This window comes from Artemia franciscana, unplaced genomic scaffold (genome assembly GCF_032884065.1).
Source record: "Artemia franciscana unplaced genomic scaffold, ASM3288406v1 Scaffold_712, whole genome shotgun sequence".
NCBI classification, from domain to species: domain Eukaryota; kingdom Metazoa; phylum Arthropoda; class Branchiopoda; order Anostraca; family Artemiidae; genus Artemia; species Artemia franciscana.
This window is the reverse complement of record NW_027067255.1, coordinates 177,720-205,568: the sequence shown is the minus strand read 5'-3', so window position 1 is coordinate 205,568 and position 27,849 is coordinate 177,720. Positions and strand designations below refer to the sequence as shown.

Genomic DNA, 27,849 nt, shown 5'->3' with positions numbered 1-27,849 from the left:
ATATATATATATATATATATATATTATATATATATATATATATATATATATATATATATATATATATATATATATATATATATATATATATATATATATATATATATATATATATATATATATATATATATATATATATATATATATATATATAATATATATATATATATATATATATATATATATATATATATATATATATATATATATATATATATATATATATATATATATATATATATATATATATATATATATATATATATATATATATATATATATATATATTATATATATATATATATATATATATATATATATATATATATATATATATATAAAACCTGTGTTCCAGAAACATTTTCATAAATTTTATGCAAGCGCAGAAAAAATATTAACAAAAAACTTATTTATTAATCTTGCTGAATTTTGCAGCATTAGCTTCACATTTTTATTCAAAGTAACCTACTTGATAAGTTTTCTCTACTTAGTATTTTATTAATGTAATCCTGATTGATTTCATATAGACAGATATAAACCTGTTGTTGTATTCACCCCATTCTAAACCATACTTTCTTTGCCAGTAAATGCTGGTATGGTAAAACAGCTGGTATTTAAAGCAGAAACTAGATGGAACTAACGTTTGTTTAATATAAGATCTGGAGTTAACACAAGACACTTTTCAGGAAAGTCATGCCGAACAAGTATTCTAGCAGCGTTGCTACTGCTAGTGTTCTTTCGTATCGACAACTCATAACCAAACCAGTAAATGACCATACCTGGTCCAAATCTATTCCAATAGGGCCATAACTGATCTTTCAGGTACTGCTGATGAAGTTTTTCATCTGCAAAAAGGGCTTTACTTTCAATCCAGTTGATGACTCGCCCATCGACACCTGGAAATGTAAAATTTTTAAAGTTCAACATATACAAAGATTGCCTTCTCCATCACATAAAATTTACTGCAATCTTTTTATCAATTACTATAGATTATTGAAGCGTAAGCAAAAAAAATAGAAAAAAAATGATTGTTTTTAAATGAGTTCAAAGTTATACTATCGTAAAAGTGCTTAAAAAAATATTCAAGGAAATTTGTATATTACATAGGTCTTGTAGTAGTTCAAAATGACTAGGGTCTTTCGTTGGTTCGGTCTTCGGACGTATTCGGGTCTTTGATAATCTTTTAATCCTTAATTATTAAGGTTAATGTATAAGAAAAAAACACAAAATAAACCAAAATTATCGAGGCATCATCAAAATATATTTCACTTCCTGTTGGCTACCATCTTCATATAAAAATTTTTGTCTGGGGCATTTGAAATAGATCTTGAAGAGAATATGGCAAACGCTACTAATGTAAGCAATTTTCTTTAAACTGTGATGGAAATTTCTATAAGCTCATAAACAAAGTAAGCTCAGCTAAAGTCGACCCAGTTCTAAATGGGTACATAGAGAATTCTGGGGAAGGTAAACGGGGAAAGTGTGCAAAAGTACAAGATGGCCGGCCCCAAACCTCTCATTGTACTTCCTGGCTGAAGAGCCATGAAACGAAGATCAGCACCACCAGTTTGGACTATGAAGTTTAGCGCCATCAACTGCTGCTTTAACCTGGGAAGATAAAGATTTCCACCCTTCTAGGAAATACGAAAAAAAAATATGATGGAGATTGCCTTATTTACAGAATTGTTTCTCTTTTTTGATTTGTTTTTCAGGCGAAGATAAATTTCTGAGAGACAGGCTTGTTTTCAAAGCTATAAAATACAACACTATTATTACTGTTTTTGTCTACTGTTTTTGGCAGTGATAAATTTCATCCTTTCCGGCTATGAAGAAAGATTTAAGTATGTAGACGACTTGTCAGTCCTACTAAAGTACATTGTTGAGAAGTCTGAGGCTGTCCCCCAATTCTGTAACGAAATAATCAACAACTTCAAAGATGAATGTACTGCGAACAGCCTCCAAATCAACGAAGGAAAGACTAAAATCCTTCGCTTTAATCCCCTGAAGACTGCTTAGCATCGACTGCTCTTTCAGCCTCCATGTCGATACAATTATCAAAAAGGCAAATAGTGCGATGCGGACACTTATACTAATGCGTCGATTTGGTTTTTCAGTGACACAACTAAGGATAGCCTATCTTACTTACATTCGACCAATTTTAGAGTATGTATGTCCCGTATGGGGCCCACAAGTCAATAACACTATTTACCTAAGTGACCAGCTTGAGTCAACACAAAAAAGAGCAGACAAAGTAATATTGTGCGATGCTTTTACCGAATATAAGTTAGCATTATCCACTTTACAAATTCCCTCTCTTCAAGAGCGTCGTCTCAGTTTGATCCTTGAATTTGGCCAATATCTTCTCAGAAGTGATAAATACAGATCGATACTACCACCAGTTTTAGTGAAACATCGAAGTACTAGGTTGAAGAAATTTGACAGATTAGCAGCACCTCCTTCACGCACAAATCGTTTTTCCAACTCATTCATCCCTTTCTTTGTATCAAAGTATAACAATTGTTGATTTTAAACTATTTGTCTTCTGATTTTTTTTTGTCGTTTGATTTAATCCTTTTTTCTTTTTTGTAAGCACAAGCGCCATTTAGTTTTATGACTACGAGAGATTGTGCAAATAAAACCTATTCCTTCCATTACTTAGATATATCTTTTGCTACTAATTTTAGAGTTATATGCAACATTTATATTTTTATTCATGGCCTAAAAGCTATAAAATACAACACTATTATTACTATTTTCATTATGATTACAAAAAAAAATGGAAGAATGAAATAAGAATAAAACCGACAATTAGTTCAAGGTTCAATCCTATGTTCAATGAAAGAAACTGAAAGATAAATGTTTGCTATATGCAGAAAGACACAAGAAGTCTTCAGTAGACTTGTGAAGAAATCGAAACCAAAGATAAAAGATTAAAACCTTACCAATAGGGATATCAAGCTTGACATCGGGTGTTTTATCAAAGCCTTGGTGCCGTAGTTTATGCTCATCTGAGAAGGGTATGTTATTTTCCGCTAGCCTCTTTTTTAACAGAACTTCGTATTCAAGGCCTATAGTCCTAAAAAAATAAAATTTTTAGGGAAAAGCGCTTAAAGGCTCGCTGAATCAATCAATCAATTTATTAATACTAAAAGAAAAACTATTACAAAAGTAAATCAGTTACTAGGCCCAAGAAGCTTTGCTTGTAATGGACCACAGAGAACAAGAATAAAACACTTTCATAAAATATATATGTATAAAAAAAAAAAAAATGAAATTACATTTTTGTGCATTGCTTCATCTATTGGATCTACATTGCTCTACTTAGCCCAAAAGTATATCTTTTTTGCTCCAAAGATTTTCATCCATTACACCGACACAGAACTTAATTAACCGTACAGAAAAAATGGTACACCACTTAGATAGTGTAAATTTGGCTTCAATAGCCTGAAAATAAGAAATAAGTATCTTGCAGACCACAGGAGGACTTCATTAAAATGTGCAATGACAAAGTTAAGGATTCTGGCAACACTGAAAATTTTGCCAAAAAAAAACATCACTTATTTGACTGACTTTTCTTTTTTGATAATTAAACATAAGGAAGAGAATATATATATATTTTTTTTTTACATTTGTCAAATAAACTTATCAACTCTAGAATTTTTAACACCAAAGTAACAACATTAATGGAGATTTAATGGAGTTGTGATCAAGCATAATGATTCAGAATTTGGAGCGACTAACACCGTAGAATTGCGATGAAAGGATTAGATGATATCTGACTTGGAGTATGCAGATGGGCACGTTCTCCGAATGAAGGATGACAGACTGCCAAAGATCGACTCCGGTTCGGGTGAGAGGATGTTGTAAGGAAAGATTCAAGGGAAATGGAAACTTCCTGGGAAGATGTAAAGAAGGAGGCTTTGAACAGATTGGGATGGAGAAGGAACGTGTGTAGCTGTGTTGGCCTTAGGCGGCTTGTTGCTGCAGGGAGTTGTCAGTAGTAGTATTATGCAGACAGGCTCACATTACTTGGTAACAGTTTAAAAGACTATAATTGAGTTTATGATAGTTTCAATAAACAAGGTGCAAAGCTAGGTTCGGAGGCAAATATAAATCACAAGAGTATTTTTGAGAAGGATGTTACGGAAGTTTGCTAAAGGTAGGTACAAAAACGGTTAAAGCAGTTGAAAAGTTTATTTAGTGGCCAGTGTTGTGACTATAAATGGAGTTGCAGGAAAGATGAAGAAGATAAAATGGCACAACCACAAGGTGTTTTTCTTGAACATGGGGAAGCGAAAGAATTGGAATAAGGTTAAAATTTGAGCAGTTGAGACATCAGAGATTGGTTTGGCTAATTAAAGAATGGGTAAGAGCCTTAAACCTTGTTGTAGCACAGTGGATTGATGCTCTGCTTGGCAATATTCGAAGCCAGCCGCAGCATGGTTGGGCGACTACCTTGCTACTTATTCCTGTAAAAAAGACCCGGAGACTGAAACGTCGATTCGACGCCATATGCGCCAGTAATGGCTCTGAAGGATCTTTAATCTTTTTTTAAGAGCCCTAAAGAGAAAAGCATATTTTTGCAAACATAACTGTGTAAAGATGAAGTACCAAATAGTACTATTTATTAACAAAGCGAACCATTGTGAAATATAGCAAGGAATTTATGAACGATCTTACTATTTACCTAATAGTACCATTACATTCATTTCTAATCACATCTATTGGCCACTGTTCATGTCATTTCACACTCCCCAAGATGGCAACTTGAAATCTTTCAATGTTGCAAATTCGCGCATCTAATGACACACATTTTCATTCATACTCCCGCATATTGGATAGGAAAATGGCACTCGCTTTCTGAGTCCTTTCCCCAAGAGGCAAAAAATCAACCTCAAAATCGTTAACCATATTACAGCCTCTTTCTTAAAACTCTTCTTAGGAATACTTATTCGATCAAAGTCTTACTGATACGGCAATACCTTTCCAAAGATTATACTGATTCCCTCTTTGCTTTTTAATCTGAGTGTCTTGGTTCTCTCAAAATAATATTTTGCGCCTTCTTCTAAATTCTACCATTTTCTTCGTCCAAACCTTTACTTTGCTTCAACCTTCCTAAAGTCAATTGTTTTTTAATATTTGTAACATAAGAAATTGGAAGTAAAAAATAACAAAAAAAACTAAACTTATCTAGGGACAAGGGGAGCGAAGAAGGGTATGCCCTTCCAGAGCATGCACCTGGTCGCAACTTTTCTGTATTTTCTATTTATTTTTAATTACTAACTAATTTTTGTCTGTGAGTTTTGTCAGTGAGACTATTTTTGTCAATAAAAAACTAAGATAAAAGAAAATGAAGTGCTTGCATTTTTTCATTCTCAATTAAAACAAATAAAAGAATGAAAGTACAACAAAATACATACATTTTTAGAACGTCTGCGATTGGGCCGTAGCAATCATCGTTCAATACGCACTGAAATAAAATAAGTACAAATCAAAACACATTCATATTATCACACACAAGGTTGTTTGACCTTTTTTTATACTACATGTTAAAATTGCAAGAATGGAGAAAAGTATGTTTCAGAACGTTCAAGGTACTGAACGAATATTAAAAAGCAGTCTTGTCAATAAAAACAAAAGTAAAAAAGGAATTAGTTGTTATGCTGATTCTAGAACAGGAACAATTAATAAATTCTGAATTCAGCCACCAAAAGTAACTAGCCTTAAAAAAAAATACGCGTTTATGTTTTAGAAACAAGGAAAAACAGCCACAAAAAAGGGCGTAATCTTGGTGAAAATTAAATTATTAAACCGAGAGTTTCTGAGAGCCCTGGAGTAAAGGTTTCTAGCTCGTATGTACAAAAATATGAATTTTTTTATTATTTCGCTATGAAAGATGGTCACCAATGCATTCTTTTTTCCTTTTTTTTCAGGGGTGATAATACAGAACCAATGGCTATAGAATATCAGGAGAAAGCTCAATAAAACAGAAATTCAAGTTTTAATGACTCTTTAAAGCTAAAAAAGAAAAAAAAAGTACAAAGTACCGATTTCACCCATTTGGTGCTGCAAAACATTTTTTTTTTTACTCTTACTATTGACAACTCTTCATCTATTGCCAAAAACATTGTGTATAAAATAGAGGTTAGATTCATATGTTTACCGTGACATGGATAGGAGGGAAGGAGGATTCCTACAAGAGCAAAATTTTCCGAAGAGCCTAAGCTCAGGTCCGTTTGCAAGATTGTATCCTAGGATTAAGGAGGGAGAAGAGAATTACCCAAGCCTCCTCCCATTTAGATTAAGTTTTAAAGCTTCCCTCTTTTTGCAGAAATACTGAGTTGAAAATAGAAGAATAGTCTTGATCAAGTACCTATTTGAATAGTACCTATTTAACTTTGTAAACAAAATGCACATTAGTCCACGCTTACATTCTTAATGCACGAAAAAAAAGTTAAATTCCAGCATAAAAAGGGGGAGTTTGAGGCAGTTTTAGCCCCCCTTCCCTCTCCAGACACATCTAGTGGACCACTTTGAATAGGATACTTAGAAACGAATAGAAATTAGGGTTTCAAAAGGGAAGTAGTTTTTTTTTTCAATTTAAGTTAAAGAAGAACGCTAAACTGAAAACGAATAGAAATCATCATACATGTAGACCCCCCCCCCCCCCAACACTCTACTCTTTACTCCAAAGTTTGAATTTTATACCTCAGAGCTACATGAATTAATGCTCTAAAACAAGTGCAATGTTGTTCAAAGTTTTACTATTTCATCGTAGTGGTAAGAGACTGAAAGTACTCAGTAAGTTGCATTTACTTTTATCAATAAACAAGCCAAAGAACCCGTCAGATGATAGGCAAAAAAAAAAGTAAAACACAAGGAGTATACTTATATTGTAAGAATCAGAGAAGATATGTCCCTCCCCCGACTCAAAATTCAAAGTCTCCTTACCCCCCTGAATCATGAGACAAAGTAGGGTAAACTTACCAAAACTACATTTAAAACTACTGATAACTTACTGACTACTTGATAATAAGAAATAGCCTCTTTGCTTCGGGTTCCGTTTTATAACGTCACCATATTGTTTCCACAACCGTAGTGATTGGCTGGGAGTCACCTACAAAACCAGTTATATAGATCAATGTTTCAGTTCATGTTTTTAGAAGTAATGGTAAAAACTCCTTCAAATAGTAACTGGGTAAACTTACTGCAATCTAAATCGCTTTCAGGAAAGCACTATGTAAATTTTTACGTGAAGAGCGTTTGATTGAATGAACTACCCTTACCATATCTATGAGATAAATTCAGTAAGTTTATGATTTGCTCTTGACTTTGGTCTGCAAATGCTTGTTGTCGTATATTTTAAGTTATAGAAAAGGAAATTTTAGGTGTTTGGCAAAATTCACTGGCTGCTATCATCTATTCTGTTGCTGTAGCTGCTCTTTTGGTAATTAGCAATATTGTGGTACGGTTTGCCAGGTTAGTATTGCGGTAAAAGTAATTATAGATTAATATGAACCAACTTACCAGATAGACCTCCAAAGCCAAGTCCCTATCTTGTATAAGAGAGGAATTCTTCAAGTTAGCACTTACTGTTGCTTTGATCACTAGAAGAAAAATAAAATTAATATCTGTCTTTGCCTCGTACTATATACTCATTTCTCATATCAGGCCAGTAATTAATCTATTACTTGCGTTAATCAAGCACGAGTTGGCCATTACTTTGGATTGCAACCACTGCACGAACAGATCTTGAGCCAGAGTGACGATTTTGAACTAGTGGTGAAAAGTTTCTGATTATCCAAGCTTAAATTTGATATCAATATGTAATTTTTTAGACTGAGTTGGCCAGTCACAACCTATAAAAGAATCCGAAATTTTACGTTGGAAGACAATTGGCAGATATTTTGCAGAAATGGCAGATATTTGGGACCCATGTTATCCGATATTCGCGGTCCGTCTTCAGCACAAAAAAAAGACGAAATTGAGAAAAACTTATAAAAAAACTAAAAACCCAGAGACATGAAAAGAAGAACTAAAATCCTGAAAAAAAATAACTAAAACCTAAGAAAATATAGAACCGCGCACTAAATAATTTAATCTATATACAAATGAACAGCCTTCAGACATTTCCAGAGTCCAAACGACAACTAGAACAATTGACTTGAAAACATTGTCGTGGAATGGCACTGTTGATAAATCTTTACCTAGAAGTACAATGCCCAGTCATATAGCAACTGTCATAGGGTCGACGTAAAGGCATTTGCAGCCAAGAAGCGTCGTTAACTAGAAGGAAAAGAATTGAAAACATAAGAATTCTCATTTCGTTTAGAATAATCGAGATAGCAGCCTTAAGATTAAACCTTATTTTTCCTGACTTTCAAGCAAGTTTAGAATACTAAAAATACAAAATTGTATTCAAAATTAAAACTTGAATAGATGCAAAAATAAAATTTTTTAATCAATAGAAAAAAGGCTATTCCAATTTCAATATCAGACACAATTGAGTAGGTGTATATTTATGGCACTTGGTAGGCCTATTAACCAAGTGACATATAGCATTCGCAAATTCTGTCGGTCCCGGTTTTGCTACTTTAGGCACTTCCAGATAAGCTAGGACGATGAAATTTTGCAGGCGTATCAGGGACCGGACCAGATTAAATTAGAAATAGTCTTTTTCCTGATTTGACCTTCTGGGGGAGAGTGGGGGGCCCGTTAATTCGGAAAAAATTGAAGTACTTTTAACTTAAGAACAGTTGATCCGATCTTAAATGAAATTTGATGTTTGGAAGGATATCGTGTCTCAGAGCTGTTATTTTAAATCCCGACCGGATCTAGTGACATCGGGGGGGGGGGGAGTTGGCAGGGGGAAATCTAAAATCTTGGAAAATACTTAGAGTGGAGGGATCGGGATGAAACTTGGTGAGAAAAATAAGCACAAGTCCTAGATACATGATTGACATAACCGGAACAGATCCGCTCTCTTTGGGGTAGTTGGGGGGGGGGGGTTAATTCTGCAAAATTAGAAAATATTTGGTATTTTTAACTTACGAACGGGTGATCGGATCTAAATGAGATTTGATATTTAGAAGGATATCGTGTCTCAAAGCTTTTATTTTGAATCCCGACCGGATCTGGTGACGTTGGGGGGAGTTTGGGGTGGGGGAACCTAAAATCATGGAAAACGCTTATATTGGAGGGATCAGGATGAAACTTGGTGGGAAAAATAAGCAGAAGTCTTAGATACGTGGTTTACATAATTGGAACGGATCTGCTCTATTGAGGAGAGGGGGGGGGGTAATTCTGAAAAATTAGAAACAATGACGTATTTTTAAATTACGAAGGAGTGATCGGACCTTCATGAAACTTCATATTTAGAAGGACCTCGTAACTCAGATCTCTTATTTTAAATCTCAACCAGATCCGGCGTCATTGGGGGGGGAGGCAGTTGGGGGGGACCAGAAATCTTTGAAAATACTTAAAGCGGAGAGATCAGGATGAAACTGGATGGCAAGAATAAAAATCTGTCTAAGATACGTGACTGACATAACCGAACCGGATCTGCTCTCTTTGGTGGAGTTGGGGGGGGGGGGGGGTAATTTTGAAAACTGAGGCATTTGTAACTTACGAAAGAGTGACCAGATCTTAATAAAATTTGATATTTAGAAGGATCTTGTATTTTAAAGCTCTAATTTTAAATTCTGACCAGATCCTATAAGATTGGAGGGAGTTGGAGGGAGAAACCGGAATTCTTGGAAAACGTGAAAATTGGGTATTTTTATCTTACGAATAGGTGATTGGATCTTAATGAAATTTGATATTTAGAAGGAATTCATGTCTCAGAGCTCTTATTTCAAATCCCGACCAGATCTTTTGACATTGGGGGGAGTTGGAGGGGGAAATCTTGGAAAACACTTGGAGTGGAGGAATCGGGATGAAGCTTGGTGGATAGAATAAGCAAATGTCCTTGATACGTGATTGACGTAACCTTACTGGATTCGCTCTGTTTGGGGGAGTTGAGGGGAAGGTTCAGTGATTTGGCGAGTTTGGTGCTTCTGGACGTGCTAGGACGATGAAAATTGGTAGGCGTGTCAAGGAGCTGCACAAATTGACTTGATAAAGTTGCTTTCCCAGATTCGACCATCTGGGGGGCTAAAGGGAGAGGAAAAATTAAGTATTTATAACTTACGAGTTGCTAATCGGATCTTAATAAATTTTGATATTTAGAAAGACATCGTGACTCAGAGCTCTTATTTTAAATCCTGACTGGCATTAAGCCTCTGATTTTCCTTTTAAATCAATCTATTGATTCTTAGAATTTTGTTAGAGCTCATACCATCTGAGCTCTTGGCTCTTAGCTCTTCTTGCCTCGTCACAAGTGCTATATGAGCTCTTAGCTCTTGTTTTGTTTTACTTTCAGTTTTCCTTTATTTCACTTTGCAGGTCTATAGTCTGCGTTTTGTAGGTCGTTAGTTTATTTATCTTCTTCATTTCTAATTTTTTTTCTCCATATTTCCTTTTTTGGCTCTACACATTCCTCTAAAGTATCTGCCATTACTTTCACTAAGCCTAATCGTGTCGATTTTTATTTAATAATATTGGAATTTCCTTAATCGCTAAATTTTTTGCTGAGTAAAATAAAGGGTAGGTTTATCCCTAGTTACAAATAGTAGAAACAAAATGCAATAAAAACGAAAATAAAACGGTTGAATTCAGGGTTTCTTGACTTGACGTTTTCCTTACATGTAATTGTAAAAATAGCTATGTACCATGGATCAAAGCGGAGCCACGAACACAATTCAAGAAGTGTGGACCAAAGAAAATAGGCAACTTAAAAGGGTGGAAACCATTACTAGTGTTAAAACATCACCAATACCATCTAGCGTCTGGCGTTATATATATATATATATATATATATATATATATATATATATATATATATATATATATATATATATATATATATATATTCTGCTTTCTTCCTGCTAAGTTCTTAGAGATTTACAAGTAATTCAACAATTAGTTTAAAAGCGTAATCCAAAAGAAATAGTAATTAAATGTTATAGCAATAAATTCAGAAACGCCCGTAAGTAAGTCCCTCGGGTTATAAAGGCAGTCACAAAATAACGGAGTAGCCTGCGCTCTATAATGATAGGATATCAAAAATCTAAATGACATTAGTGATGGAGGCAAGTGTTTTTCGCATAACAGGAATGATTTGTAATACCGTTTTCTTATACGGTTTACAATAATCTATCCAAATCTCTTTTTAGCGTCTTTTTCAACAAAGAAACGATCTAACTGAAGTAAAAAAAAGGAACTAAATGCAACAATGTATATAGAAAATGGCTTGATTTCAAAAATTTTGAATCAGAAGTATATATATATATATATATATATATATATATATATATATATATATATATATATATATATATATATATATATATATATATATATATATATATATATATATATATATATATATATATATATATATATATATATATATATATATATATATATATATATATATATATATATATATATATATATATATATATATAGTTTTCCATTTATCTAGAGATTTGGTAGATTTTCGCGAGGATCATTATTTACTAGCCGCTCATTATCATGAATAGTTTGAGAGAATGTTTGAAAAATTACAGCGTGAAGATCTCAGCAAGATCACAGCTGATTTTTTTTTATACGATCCTGAAAAAGGCTTAAGCTAGTTTTGCCTCTAACTCAGACAATCTGTCTAGGCTGTATCTCCAATTAGCCATGGCTTGATGCCAGGAACTTGATTTTAATTCAAGTAGCCCCCAAAATTCCTAACTGTGTACTATAGCCCAAGGTTGTTTTAATTTTGCTGATTAAAACAAGCACATTGTTGAGAAAGCGGCATTTTATGTTTCCTGTTGAACTTCATACACTTTTATCGAAAGTTCATGCGTCATGACAGTTCAGCGGCTGAATTCAACAGAACCATGCAAATAAAAATTTCAACTGAGCGGGTACATCTTGCAATTCAAAAAATCTTTTTTTTACTCTTAGATGCTAAAAACAAGATGTCTCTAAGCATATCTCCTCTTTGTTTTTTTTCAACCACGAAGCTCCTTGAAAGTAAAAACCCAACGAAAAAACAACCTACTAGATCTTGAGAACAGGGTTTGATACCATTGATGTAAAAATTTTTTGAAAAACAAACATTAATTTTTTTTGGCAAAAAAAAAAACGTTGGACATTGCCTCCACCCACAAAATAGGACGTGGATTTAGAACCTTTCCCATTCTACCTTGACAGCAACTGGTGGTATATGCTGGAAGAGAGTTTAACCAGTGCGTCGGAACTTACCACAAAACAAGATTTAATTATAAAGCAACGTTTTTCAATCCTTTCTTAAACCAATTTTCATACAATAGAGTATCTCACATACTATAGATTGTACCCCGACTTTTATTTATTTTTAAGCCAGAATAACTTTGTTCGAAGGAAGTTGTACATTAAACAAACATATTTTCAAATGAATTGCAAATATATTACTGAATGGTGGTTTTATAAGCACATAGCCTTCTCAACACAAACACACACACACAAAAAAAAAGAAGTGAAAAGTGAAAAACAACTGCAAGCTGCTTTGAAACATTTAGGTTTCAGGGAAATCTTTTCGGCAGGAAAACAAACCATAAAATGCAGAATAAATAAAAACTATATTTTACGAAAAAAAGAACCTTAAAATACAAGAAAAAACAAAAGAAGTAAAATGCTCTAAAAAAGACAGTGAAAACAATAATAAATAAAATTTTAATATTTTGATTCTATTAAAAAACTAGACTTCATACAAGCAAAAAAATTAAAAAAATAGAGGAAAAAAGGGAAACAGATATGATCCTCAAAATCAACAAATGCGCGTCTGATATAGAGGTTTTATGTGGATATTACTTCTTTCTAATTTTTGCTTTGTTGAAAACAAAGCTGCTCTTTTTATATCTTGTTTTCCACTTGAACAAATTATTGAATGCAAGAAACGTACATATTTGTATTTGTTTGTACTCTTTTTTGGGTAATTTTATGAATTTTTGCTTCTTTCAACTTGTTCTTAAATGAAAGGAAATAGGAACCCCTAGATTAACTTAAATGTAAAATTCGGAATATTATTATTGATAACTCAGAATTATAATATAGTCTACAGCACCTGCTTTACTTGCATTTGTTACAGTAAGTAAGTATTGTTCCAAGATCCGACGAGCTACCACTGTAGGAGGTAGTTTTGCTTCCGCACTTATTCTGAGAAGAATTCCTGGTTCTTCATTATTCTTGATAGCTGCAACATACCTGAAAAAAGTAAAGCGGCGATACGAACAAAAATCACATTGCCATCCACACCAAACTTGTTTTCTTTTGATTACTTATCTAGCTTAAAAAGCTAAGTACAAAATTAAATTAAATAAAGCTAAGTTAAAAATTTTGAGTTTAATAAGACAAAGAAATAAGTTGTATTGTCAATATCTTGATAATCCATCTGAAATGATTTTAAATGAGTTTAAAGAGTTGAGAAATTATGTAAATAATTCAAAAAGAAATGCAAAGAATGAGTATTATTTAAACCGTTTGAAGATTAAGGAAGGTAATATAAAAGATACTTGGGGAATTGTCCGTGAAGTGATAGGATGTGAAAAAAAAGATATGTGTATAACTAATTTAAAAACTAGTAATAGAATTATTCATGATAAATTGGAAATAGCAAATTACATGGGTGATTATTTTTCGAAAATTGGTAGTGTTATACAGAATGAAGTGTCTAGAGGTAGTTGTGCCGTCAAAATTAAGGTAAATCCTTCAAGCATGCAGAATGGGTTTGAATTTGTACCATGTAATGTAGAAGAAGTTGAAAAAATTGTTTGTAGCCTTAAATCAAATTCTTCTGGTGTAGATGGATTGAACCTAAAGGCTTTTAATTATGTGTCGGTGTATCTTTTACCGGTACTGGTTCATTTAATTAATCTCTCAATGGTTAAAGGGCATTTCCCGTCGGAACTGAAACAATCTAAAATCATACCTTTACATAAAGGTGGGGACCCCTCAGAACCCTGTAATTGGCGACCAATTTCCATTTTACCTTTATTTAGTAAAATTTATGAAAAAGTTATTTATAAACGATTGTATGATTTTTTGGATTCGAAGAAAATTTTGTATAATGGACAGTTTGGTTTCAGAAGTAAACATTCCACTAGTCATGCAGTACACCATCTTTTAAGTTTTGTTGATAATGCATTTGAAAATAATATGATTCCTTTAACTGTTTTTGTAGATTTCCGTAAGGCTTTTGACACTGTTGATTTTAATACTCTTCTTAGTAGACTAAGTGGGCTTGGGTTAGGTAGTACTTGTGTAAAGTGGTTTTCATCGTATTTGCATGGCCGGACTATCAAAGTTGCTTTATCAGATATATCAAGCAGAGAGTTCGGTGTTAAGTGTGGAGTGCCTCAAGGTTCCGTGCTGGGACCTCTACTTTATCTTATTTATGTTAATTCGTTGGCTTCACATGTTGGAGTTGAAGCGCTGACCTCTTTCGCGGACGACACTGCGATAACAGTAATTGGTAGTTGTTTGGTGCAGGTTGCACATAAGGCTAATTTGGCACTTGAACGTTTGCGCAGTTTTACAATAGGTAGTTCCCTAGCAGTTAATGCATCTAAAACAAATTACATTATATTTAGTAGAACAGGTAGGTTACTTAATGATAATAATAACATTTTTTTTGGACATTTACCCATTAAACAAGTTTTTGAAATTAGGTATTTGGGGTTTTATTTAGATAATAATATTAGTTGGAAAAAGCATTGCAGTGTTATTGGTGCTAAAATGGCTAGGGGTCTAGGAATTTTGAGGCGTGTAAAAAAAACTTTTCCGTTCAAGATTTTAAAAATCATTTATTTTTCCCTTGTTCATCCTTATATAGACTATGGTTGTGTTCATTGGGCTAGTAATTTCTTCTCTAATTATAAAAGGATCCAGATTTTGCAAAATAAAAGCATTCGATTGATTGCGGACATAAAAGAGCAGGTTGAATCCAAAACTACTGCTAGCTTTTCCCGGTGTAATGTTTTAAATGTTGGTCAGATTCGTGACTACCAGGCATCAATTTTTGTGTTCCAGAGCATGAAACATATATGCCCTGAGTATTTTCATGATTATTTTTCCATGAATCAGGAGTACCATAATTATGATACAAGAAATTCACAACTTTTAAGCCATGAACAAAGAAAAACAGTTCGATCATCATATGTGGTTCGGAATCTGGGGCCTTCTGTTTGGAATAGTTTGCCGGCTGGCATCAGGGAGTCTGTCACTTTATATGGGTTTAAAAATAAATTGAAAATGTTTTATTTAAGTAATAGGTTTTGAAGGGCAGAAGGTTTTTGGTGTCTTTTTTTTTTTTTTTTTGCAGTTTATTGATGTGGGGTGGGGACTGAATACCGGTAAATGATATTTAATATGATTATTTTGTTGTATTTTGTTCATGTGTATGTGTTGTTATTTTTTATATATAAGATAGGCTAGGTGGTTAATCATGAGATGTTATGTTTAGATATTTATTTATAAGATGTAAATCATAATATGAAATTGCAGCACAAGTCCTTAGGACTTTCTTTTTGCTGCAACAATTTATTAGTGTTGTCATTTTTTTATTTATGTTTGTATTGTGGATAAAATAAAACTTACCTACCTACCTACCTTAAAAAGCTAAGTACCATTTTATTAGTTATTTTACATCCACTAAGGTGGACCCTTTAAAGAGAGATTACAATATATTTGCTCATTTAAAGACCATTAAATTTAGACAACAGAGGGAGGAAAAACATTAAATAAAACAAATGCATTCATACTGATGAAGATCATAGTAGTAAACCAAATAGAAACCTTCATTCTAATGAATTGCAGGTATATAACAATCTCTGTTAATTCTAAAGGCCTAGCCTCACAAGATATAGCTAATGCTGCAATTGGGAATTAACAAGTTCATTACCAATTCAGAATAAAATTAACCAAACTCATAGCATATTACTCATGATAATACATGAGTCATCAATATGAATGGATTTGTTTTATTCAATTTTTTTTCTACTTCTACTGTCTAAATTCAGCTCTAATTTTTAATTTTTTTGAATATTTTAAAACTTGGCTGAATAGTGAAATAAAAAGGCTGAATAGTGAATTAAGGGTCAATATTTTCTATTGGTACCAGTCAACAATAGCCGATGTGATTTTTTTAGCATTACCGATTGCAAATGGTGAAAACAATCAATGGCTCATTATTAGCTAGATCACGTTGTAAATTGATATAAACAAGAAAAGGTGGTTTGATAATAATGTGTGCATTAAAATAACCTGATATTTAGTTTCAAATAAAGTTTTTTTTTTAATGAAAGCAAATTGCAATTTAAACAAGTTCAAACAGAAATCATCCTCTATACTTGAAACAGGTTGCCACTTCCTCAACCCATCAAATAAGCCAAGGTTTGACTTGTGTTTTCCAGAAAGCACTGTAGAAAGCATTCTACAGAAAGCAATACTGGCTAGTCGCAAATAACGAGTAGAAAAGCAAGCTAGTGAACAAATCCAACCAGTCGATAATTGTAAGTCTTTTATTTGCTGACTGTCTTCTAATATAATTGAACTAAAATGCTTATTAGTTAGAAGAAATATGATTCTTGTATAAATGTTTGAATAGCATGTCTGTATCCAGGGGAGGGGGTTACTAGGTTTGAACCCCTCCCCCCGAAATTTTTGTCCAAGTCGCAAAAACGTAACAAAAACACATGTAAGCAGATTCTTGGTGCGTTTATTAATTTTTTTTGTAGCCCCCCCCCCCTCCAAACTGAAATCCTAGATAAATTTCGGGATTTATCCGGAAATTTCAGGATTTCTGAAATTCCTGATAAATCATAGCCTATCATATTCATCTCAAAATTTCATCTTATCATTCAAGACTGTGCTCAAATTGGTCTCTGAACGCAGGCAAATTGTAAGAGGTGCAACGAGCTTATACATATGGATTTTGAGTAGGAATTGGGTTTATGGGCCCTACAGTTATGTAGACCCAATCTATGTATAATCATAATTTCGAAAAGGCATTACATTCCTACTGTTCAGCTAACACTTTATCTATAAATACTTTACCTCAAATTGGCTGTTTTCATAATCTGGATCCTTTGCATAAGGGGATAAAGGTAGGTTTATGGTTGAAATTAAAATCTCCGTTCCATTTTTCAAATTAGTGACTTCAAATTTGCAATAAATTATGTCTTAGCGACAAAAAACGGTCTTATAAAAAGGCCAGAGATGTCTTATAAAATGGCTTCTGAGAATTATACTGGCCAGTCGCAAATAACGAGTAGAAAAGCAAGCCATTTAAAAAATGACTACGCTTCCAATGTCATAATGAATTTTTAGGTTAGTAATTGGTCTTAATAATAATTCTGTAAGTTGTTCAAAAATAATATTCATTTTAAGTAATTGACAATAAAATGCAGAAAAAAAAAATCGAAATTGGAAGTTTTATTAAAGTTGTGAAACTAATAGTTTGAATTTAAAACGAAAAACGCTTGTCACGAGCGGGCTGGATTTAATTTCCAACTCTAGTCAATTCTTGTCTTCTCACAAATAACAGTCGGCCAGCTTTCCAATATTTGAAAATAAAGGATGTAAACAATGACCAAAGGCTCACAACAATGTCTTAAATGATCCCTGCATAATCACAATTGAAAACGGACACGAAGTCTATATGCACGAAGTTGGCGGGGGGGGGGAGGGGAGCTAGAGGTTATAAATGTGTACCTGTTATAAATGTGTACCCTAGAAGCAACTGACAGACATATTGGAGCCATTTGCTTCACTTATGAGAATTTTAGGGCAAAGCAAAATATTTACAAGTCTTCTTCGTAACTGTTTGTTGTATCACCAATCCTAAATTACTTATTTTTGCTTGGCCTGTTTTACAAGCAGAAAATGACCGAAAAATTAGATTCTGAAACACGACTTAAAAACTAATTGGTCAATCTGCAGTGTTAAAAAATCTTTAGAGGAGAAGATATGTTGGGATGGCCCAATTAAAGACTAATTGTTTTCCTCTTGAGGAATTAATGCATTTATTGCAATAAATAAGATGATTGTATTTTAATGGTAACAGTTTTGCGTAAAAAATCAACTACAATTTAATAGAAAGTGATTAATTGTTTGCAACTATTTCATCAATTGGATGTATCTGCTGGAAAAAAAGCAGACTTGAGTAGTAAATGAGACAATGAGTCAATTATTTTTACTTACAGATTTATACGGATATAAGGCCCCGATTTGACCCACCCCCCCCCCCCCAAAAAAAAAAATTCAAGTTTTAGCCTACATTTCAAATTTTCCAGATATGCCAATAGTTATAAACAATAATTTTCCACATTTTTGGGCTTAAATTATTTGACGATATAGCCTATTTATAGAAAGTTGAGTGTTTTTTCTGAAATGATTCTTAATTGTTACGGAATGTTCTCCTTTTTAAACTGAGATTAGAAACTTTTACTGATTTTGGTACTTACCTATTGTACATAGCTTGAATAGTTCCTGGTTGAGACAATATAAAGTGTTGGTATTTCGTTCTTCTTTGTATCTCTAGTGAATATATACTCATCAAGGTTTTCTTAGGGATACTGCAATAAAAATGGAATGTTTATATACTCAAGTATTCTAGTACCTGCTAGGTAGAATACAACTAAACCAAAACCATTTCAAAATGTGTATTCTGAAAACTGTTAGGACACGACCATTTGACAAATTCCCAGGGATATTTGACTAACGGCTTCCTAGGCTTGGTAACTGGGTATTATTTATACAATGTGACTTTTATCTGTTTTAATATTCACAGCATGTGATAGAACCATCTCTGAAACAAGTACACTCCCAAAAAATTTTCTGGGGAACAAGAGGCCTGAAATATGAAAAAAAAAATTCTCAAGAATGTAAAAAATATGGGACACAAAACGGATCGGGATTGTGATTGAGCAGTGGCTATTAAAGAATTAGGAAAAAAGGAGAACTTTAGCGTAAAGAGCGAGGGATCGAGAAGGCGGCAGCTCCCCTCATACATGGGATAATTTCTTAGTTCATTTAAGTTTTAACTTCACTCTTTACTTTGCTTAGAAAACAATATCTTTATTTTTAATTTGTTCGTTTTTAATAGCCTACCTAAGGTTAGCCTAAATGTGGGGAGGACTATAACCCCCTCAAACACAGCTCTTTAATTTTAATTATCAAAAATAAGCAATCATCCACTCTGTATGAGGGGAGCTTGTTGTCATATTTATTGTAATCAAAGCGCTTTTTTAGTTGTTGTTTCTTTTTTAGTTGTGGATCTCTCTTTACTTACAGTTCGCTACTACGATCTGTTTGATCTAAGATCCTGTTAAATAAGAAGGAAGTTTACTACCCCATTGTTCAACTCCTTCCCTGTTTTTATATTCAAGTTTTAATATTCACAGCATGTGATAGAACCATCTCTGAAACAAGTACACTCCCAAAAATTTTCTGGGGAACAAGAGGCCTGAAATATGAAAAAAAAAATTCTCAAGAATGTAAAAAATATGGGACATAAAAGGGATCGGGATTGTGATTGAGCAGTGGCTCTTAAAGAATTAGGAAAAAAGGAGAACTTTAGCGTAAAGAGCGAGGGATCGAGAAGGCGGCAGCTCCCCTCATACATGGGATAATTTCTTAGTTCATTTAAGTTTTAACTTCACTCTTTACTTTGCTTAGAAAACAAAGTAAAGACAAATTACTTTGTCTTTATCTTTATTTTTAATTTGTTCGTTTTTAATAGCCTACCTAAGGTTAGCCTAAATGTGGGGAGGACTATAACCCCCTCAAACACAGCTCTTTAATTTTAATTATCAAAAATAAGCAATCATCCACTCTGTATGAGAGGAGCTTGTTGTCATATTTATTGTAATCAAAGCGCTTTTTTAGTTGTTGTTTCTTTTTAGTTGTGGATCTCTCTTTACTTACAGTTCGCTACTACGATCTGTTTGATCTAAGATCCTGTTAAATAAGAAGGAAGTTTACTACCCCATTGTTCAACTCCTTCCCTGTTTTTATATTCAAGTATAATATTTGCAAAACAAATGCTTTGATAATGGCCATCATCCTTGAAAAAAAACATATCCCTACCACTATTTATTAGGAAGGGGGCTTGAAATATCAGAAATCAGTAATAGATTCGTAGCCCTACCCAAATCCTCCCTCTTTGTGCAGGGAGGCATGTAAGTTTAATCTTTTATGTTTTATAGAAAAAGCGTTTCTTCAATAAGAGGGGAGCTATTACACCTCCTCCCCCACACCAATATTACAGACATAGTCCATAAAATGTTCCGCAGAGAGCGATTAATTTCTATCGATTGGATTTATTAAATTGATCATTCAAACAAACTTGCCAATAACAGTAAATTCATTGAATTTGAAGAAGAGGGATTATTTTCTAACTTCCCCTCCACCCCCCCCCCAAAAAAAAAAATTACCTGAAGGCTCTCAGAGTTTGGACACAAACCATGGTTTTTGAGGATTCAAGCTCCACCTACACAAAGATGCACCAGGCACATCTTGCTGATGGCTTATCCACAATTGTATATCACTAAACATAATTTTATCAAACGTCATGTGAATAAACCTAGGTACATGAAGCTTTAAAATTTATATCACTATTAATGGTTTAGTTCGGATTGCCTACGAGCAGAATAAAGAACAAATTCGCCACCACGCACCATTACTGTCTCTGAAGTTAAAGAGTTCAGAGTGAAGTTGATATGTTTTTTTTTGGTTTGTTTGTTTGTCTTAGACCAGGGCACTTCATATCAAAAGAGTTACCATAGAAACTTCAAAAAGGGCTCATCCGATTGGAAATGGAAAGAACTTGTGCCTTTTTTAATCATCAAAAGGGATTGGAAGGCAATTAACCCTCCTCCCACACCCATCATTTCCTCAAAAACATCCAGTCAAAATTTTAAGATAGCCATTTTGTTGGACATAGTTGAAAGGTCTGGAAATTATGTCTTTGAGGATGATAACCCCCCCCACAGCCATCAGGGCAAAGGTTGTGAGTTGTGCCCTTGGGATATATAGGGTTTTTATACAAAATGTTGTTGTAAAATCTTGAAAAAGGGCCCATTTGATTGGAAATTGAAGGGTTAGTTCCCTGTTTAATAGGTACTGGAAATTATGTTTTTAAACATGATAACCCCCTTCCCCACAGCCCTTAGGACAAGGGTTGTAAATTATCCCCTTGGGGCATGTTAGGTTTTTATAGAAAGCATTGTCATAGAAATTTCAAAAAGGGCTCATTCGATTGGAGATTGAGAGGAGTAGGGCCCTTTTTATTAGTCAAAATTGATCAGAGGGAAAATCCCCCCCGCCCATCATTTCCCCAAACACTTCCAGTCAAAATTTGGAGATAATAATTTTGTTCAACATAGTAGAAAGGTCCGGAAATTATGTCTTTGAGGATAACGAATCTCCGCCAGCCCTCAGGGCAAGATTTTTAAGTTATGCACTGGGGGCATATATGGTGTTTATAGAAAGCGTGGTCATATCATATAAACTTTGTAGGGACACATTGGATTGGTAATCAGGAACTCTAATCCCCTTTTTATGAGTCAAAGTGATCGGAAGGCAGCTACCCCTTGCATACACACGTCATATTTTCCCGAAATGCATGTAATAGAAATTTTGAGATAACCATTTTATTCAAAATAGTCTAAATATCAGAAATGCATGTAATAGAAATTTTGAGATAACCATTTTATTCAAAATAGTCTAAATATCATATAACATATTGATTTGAAATTGGAAGTTATAGTGCCCCTTTTAAGAGTCAAAAGTGATTTTGGAGCACCCCCCTCCCCCAGCTCATCATTTCCCCAGAGACATCTAATCAAAATTTAGAGATACCAATTTTGTTCATTGTAGCTGAGGGGTCTGGAAATTATGTCTTTGAGGAAGATACCCCTGCTCCCACAGCTCTCAGGGCATATAAGATTTTTATAGAATAGGTGGTCACATATACTTCGGAGGGGATTCATTGGATTGGTAATCTGATTTTCTAGTGCCTTTTTTAAGAGTCAAAGTGATCAGAGGGCTGCTATCCTTCCCCCAACACGTCGTGTCCTAAAATACATCAAATAAAAATATTGAGACAATCATTTTATTCAAAATAGTCCAAAGATCGTGTAACAAGGCTTTTGGGGTTGATACAAACCACCAGAGCCTGGGGCAAGGGTTGTAAGTTATGCTGCTGGGTATATAAGGTTTTATGGAAGGGATGGCTTTTTAACTCTAGAAAGGGCTCATTTGGCTGAAAATTGGAAGCTCTAGTTCATTTTTAAGTGTCAAAAGTGATGGAGGGCGTTTAGGCACCCCCCCCCCTAAAATCCCTCTTTTCACCAAACGTATCTGATTGAAATTATGAGATAGTGATTTTGTCGAAGTAATCCAAAGAACATATAATAATGCCTCTAGGGTTGGCACAATCCCCCAACGCCATGGGAATAGGGTTGCAAGCTATGTCATGAGGGCATATGAGGTTTTTATGGAATGGGCATAAACCACATCCATGTGTATTTTCTCAAGTGGATAGGTAACGAATTGACACAGTAAAAATTTAACTGCATAAAAATGTATAACTTGATTGATTGTTGGCCAGATTGAACTATTATGACTTTTGAGTTGCCCATAGTTGGTTTTTTAATGACATGATTTATATATTTTTGACCCCCCAAAAAACAAAATATGACTTTCCAAGATGAATTCAATTTACCCCAATTAAAGGTACAAAAATTACCACTCAAGGAATATCAATTTCTGGAGGAAATAACTATTGTTTGCTCAGTTTAATTTTATGCGTATTGATCTATAACTGAACATTTTAACTACCAATTGGAGCCTTCAATCATTTTGTGGGTTTTTATTTCTCAGTATTAGATTAAATTTTAGCAATTGATGTCTTCCTGTAGTGAGAGAAATTTAAAATAGGGAAAATAACAACTCCAAATGCTATTCTCCTAATCAATAGAAGTCTTACCCCATGTCTGCAGATAAAATTTGGCCCTATTAGGGGTAGGACTATTTGAGAAAATAACAAGTTTTTTTCTTATGAAAATAAAGAGCAATATTGAAACTTAGAATGGGCATACATTATTGTGTCTAAAATGTTTTTTTTGCTTTTTCTCTCTATCTTTAACTCATCATACTAAAGTGTCACTAGTGCTATTGTGTTGCCTAAGATCGAGAAAAAATTACTTATAGAAAAAACCCTTTGGACTAAAAGCATTTAGTGATTGATAAAATTTATATTTAGCATTAATCTGCAAAATCTATTGGTGTCAGAAAAGGAATGCACCACAAAATTATGTCTAGTTAGAAAAAAAAGGTTAAATAAAAGACAAACAGAGAGTACCAAAAAAAGAAAAAAAAAAGGCTCAGCCATACAAGAAAAATAGAATCTAGTCATTTTGTCTTTGTTTCCTCCTTTTTTTTAAGATTAATCTTTAAAAAGGTTTTCCACAAAAATTTTTCAAAGAAATTCAAAAATTTTAATTCAAAATCAAGTAGTTTTGGGCATCAAGCCATGGCTAATTGTAGCAAAAGCCAAGACAGATAGTCTGATTGAGTGAAAAGCCATATAAGTAAGGCCTTATAACATATAGTCATATAACTAAGGGATAGTCAAAGTAGATAGTCATAGAGTTAAGGGATTTCCCCCAAAATTTAGGGATAGTGAAAGCACTGGTATTTTCAGACAAAATCTGCCAACAAATTTTACTAGGCCATGAAAAATGCCAAGTAGCATTGCTGATATGATGCTCCACTTTTTGCATGGCAGAGAAAAACTTGAGTTTTGACAGCTTTTCTCTCAGCAAAAATCAATTTATATGTAAAATCAGTATTTTCAGAAAAAATCTGCCAACAAATTTGAAAACTCCCAAGTAGCATTGCTAGTTTGCTAGCGCATTTTTTGCACAATATCTTGTGGGCAGCCAAATATCAATTGACCATTTCAATATAAAATCACATTATGTTGTACTTTGTTCTACCCATTATTGTTCCTTTTTTTTGTTTCAATAAATGCCTTTTGAGCTTACTGATTAAAAAGAGTTTGCATTCCTTATTAAAAAACAAGAATAGGATGTAAAGAATGCAACCAGATTTTTTTCCAGTCGAGGTTCTCTTGGTTCTGAAACTTTAATCTAGGCATCTTCATGACCCAATATATTTTCTATAAAATTTTTTATACATTACTTTTTTATTCAAATAGATTTAATGACAAAGAAGCACTATAAATAAAATCAAGAAAGAGAAAAATACACCAAGAATATATAATTTAGGCTGCACATTTGCATATTTAGGGAGGGAGGAGGTGGTGTTGATGGTGGCTGTGAAGAATTTTTATGAATGGTGTACTAAATATGACATTTGTTTCTATTGCAAATTCAATTTTAAGCTCTTAACATTCCTGGGTATAGGCCTACCTATTCCTGAATCAGATGACTTTTTTTCTCTTATTTATAGATACAGCTTATACACTTTGTTAGCATCAATCTTGTTGAAACTACTTTTGCTGTAAATTGAATCAACATTTAAAATTGAAATTCAATAAATGCTTGATAAATATATAACATGGACTTTATATTTGGTTAAGGTTAGAAAAGATATAGTACATTAGAATAGGTTAAAATTGAGTTTGTGACCAAAACAAATGTTGTACTTGGATTCTGGCCTTGTTCATGGAATTTGTTTCTGAAGCAATTATGAAATTAAGAAAGAGCATAAAAAGGCATCAAATGGTATATTTACGTTTTTTCTAACTAAGTTATGTGAAGGTGAAAATTCTATTTTAACTACTTGGTAAAATTATAGTAGTTCCGATAGCTGGCTTACCTATAAAATGAACATATCATGATGCCTTTTCTTATGCTCTTTATGAATATAATAATTGGTTCTGCCTTAAATTCAAATTTAAGCACTTTTTAACCTAGCCTACCCTGACCTTACTATAAATAATTTTAGCACTGAGAAGATGTGGCATTATTTTTTCAAAATGATGGAATAGATGGCACTGAGAAAACATAGTATTATTTTGTGGAAAACAAGTGATGTCATACTTTAATTAAAATTTGTCACTTTTGACAGCTCAAAAAGTGCTTAAATTGAATTTTTGGTAGAAGTGATTATTATATTTGTAAAGAATATAAAAAAGGCATCAAGTGGTATGTTCACTTTATTGGTAAGTCAGTTGTATGAACTGTCATAATTTTTTTAAATCTGTCATTTTTAAGAGCTCAAAAAGCGCTTAAATCTCAATTTAAAGTAGAAACAATTATTATATTTATAAAGAGCATAAAAAAGGCATCAAGTGGTATATTCACTTTGTAGGAAACCCAGTAATATGAACTGCTATAATTTTACCAACTACTTTATATTAATATGGAAAGGGATTAGGTTGGGAAAATGAAACTTTCAGTAATAAATTCAGGGTCAATATCATACTCTGGGGGGCCAAACTTCTATAATAACCCTCTCCTGAAATCTAAGTCTTAGGCAATTGCTCACTTGACAAGTTTTCAGTTAAGGTATGACAACCAGTACTGGGACACTTCAATCACTCTGCCTATTCTGGGACAAAATCTTTGGTTGGATTGCAACATCTCCAATACTGGGACAAAAGGCAACAGGTTTTTTTTGGAAGCAACCCAGAAAAATGTATAGATTGGGTGTCCAAGATTAAAGTCTTTTGTCTCAGTTTTGGAGATGTTGTAATCCAATCAAAGTTTCTGTCCCAGAATAGGCAGAGTGATTAGAGTGTCTCAGTACCAGTTGTCTTACCCAATCACTTTATTTTCTCTGGTTTTAGTTTTGAAAATATAGTTCCTATGATTTGAGTAGAATTTTAAGTCATATCAATGTTTTTTCCATAGATTTAGGAAACACATATGTAGATCTTGTTGGAACTCATGAATTAGGATTGAGCAAAGATGTGAAGCTAAAAATAGTTTTGTTGTGGGCTACTTTATTTAAGCACAAGATCTATTTTGCAAGGTTTCACTTTTCTAAAGGATTTTTAAAGGTCATCAAGGGTCACTGCCCTCTAGAGGGAGGCGGGTTGGAGGTATATACTTGAAAATACCTCCCCATGACATACATTAATCTGTAGACTCATCCCTTAAAGTTTCATTCTCCTTACCTAACCCCTGTCCAAAATGCCAAAAAGTAGCTATACCAGAATTTTGCCAAACCTTTATCTAGTTTTTTTTATTCTTAGCTCGGCCTAAATTAATTTGACGAAGAAAAAGTCCCAAGCAAGGCTAGTTCCATCAACCATAAGCTACATCAATTACATGGCAAAAATAAGAAAACAAACCTACTCTGAAAATTCAGATGTAAGATCATTCACTGATTTTGGTTTCTTTTTAGCTATTACTGATCTTATTTGACCAATTATTTCAGGACTAAGAATAGAATTCTCCATAAACATATGGCTTGCTCCTGCTAGGAATTTGAATTACAGTTTTCCAGCCTGGCATCTATTGTATTTTTTTCTTACCGCATTTAGTACAATTTTTGCTGTTGACTCCTGGTAGACAAAATGTAGGTAATGCTGACGTCGAACTGAAATACTTTTATGGTATCGATCCATTTGATGCTTATGCTGGCATAGCACAGGATTCCGAGGGGTTTTCAAGATTCTAGCACGCAATAGCATCATTACAAGTAGCCTAAAAGGCCCTCGGATATCCTACCCTTATTGACGTTGTAAGATAAGGCACATAGACAAACGTATCACTTTTGTTTTTGTCCTAGTACATCGCAATAAATTTTGGATTTCATTTTGGCTAAATCCAATTTCTTCTGTATATTTTGCATGTACGGAATTGCGACTCTCTGAATAGCATATCTGATCAAGATATCTAAAGTTTTCGATAAAAAAGTTTTATGTATTTTTTTTACTATTTATGGCTTATAATTTGCGAATAATATTCTCATTGCCAGTTCATTTTTTATTTTGACACTATTCTTTGATCCAAGAGATAATAAAAATCATGCCAAAAACTATAATTAGCCGCTCCAAAACTGGGTTAATAAATTGTATATGCAGCGATTTACAAAAATCAGCGCTGCTTAAATAATTAGCCGACTAAGAACACCCAACCATGGAAATACGGAAAATGAATAAGAAAAAAACTTCTTAAACTTTTTTTTGAAGATTAAAGACGGTGTTTTTAAAACTTTAGGGGAAAAGGGTTTTTCTATATTTAATATCAAAAATACCAAAGCAGCTTGCTTTTAATATCTGTTTGCTTGTAAACCCGAGCCAAAAACAGGGTAGGGTTTAAGTCAACAAAATTACCAAGCTTTGGGCGAATATACAATCTCTTCCACTTTTAGACACTGCCGTCTAGGTCATAGACGCTTAGTAAATTTGGAAACTGAAACAACACTGGTGCCAAGTTTGGCTTATTTTACTCCATTTCCACAGCATGACCTGGATCAAGCCTATTGAAGTTTATCACTGACAAATTTTGGAGTTGATAAAAAGCTTTCACATCTCCTGACAGAGCAAAATGAAAAATTTTCACTTTTTTCGAAAAATGACAAAAAAATGTTTCATACCAAACTGCAGTAGACCAAGATACCTTTTCTTTGGTAAATATTACTTCCAGTATAACCTCATAATCTACATCCTCAAAATTGAAACAGTAGTTTGTGTTATATGGGCAAATGAAGCGGGAATCGCCATTTTTGGAATAAATA

At 33.4% G+C, this 27,849-nt stretch overlaps 1 protein-coding gene across 4 annotated transcripts; it reads right to left on the bottom strand.

Annotated features, from left to right (window-relative positions):
• Nucleotides 1-627: 627 nt before the first annotated feature.
• Nucleotides 628-26,859, bottom strand: LOC136043543 (CDAN1-interacting nuclease 1-like). 4 transcript variants are annotated; one of them, XM_065728463.1, is made up of 7 exons: nucleotides 26,838-26,859; nucleotides 18,597-18,707; nucleotides 13,199-13,338; nucleotides 7,528-7,607; nucleotides 5,421-5,470; nucleotides 2,943-3,076; nucleotides 628-896 (listed from the first exon to the last, which is right to left on the bottom strand). In XM_065728463.1, the coding sequence occupies exons 2-7, from the start codon at nucleotides 18,686-18,688 to the stop codon at nucleotides 637-639; spliced, it is 756 nt and encodes a 251-aa protein (XP_065584535.1). In that variant the 5' UTR covers nucleotides 18,689-18,707; nucleotides 26,838-26,859; the 3' UTR covers nucleotides 628-636. The 4 variants fall into 4 exon arrangements, with proteins under 4 accessions (XP_065584535.1, XP_065584534.1, XP_065584532.1 ...); XM_065728462.1 differs by lacking the exon at nucleotides 26,838-26,859 and adding an exon at nucleotides 26,642-26,721; XM_065728460.1 differs by lacking the exon at nucleotides 26,838-26,859 and adding an exon at nucleotides 26,463-26,630.
• Between the last annotated feature and the right edge of the window lie 990 nt (nucleotides 26,860-27,849).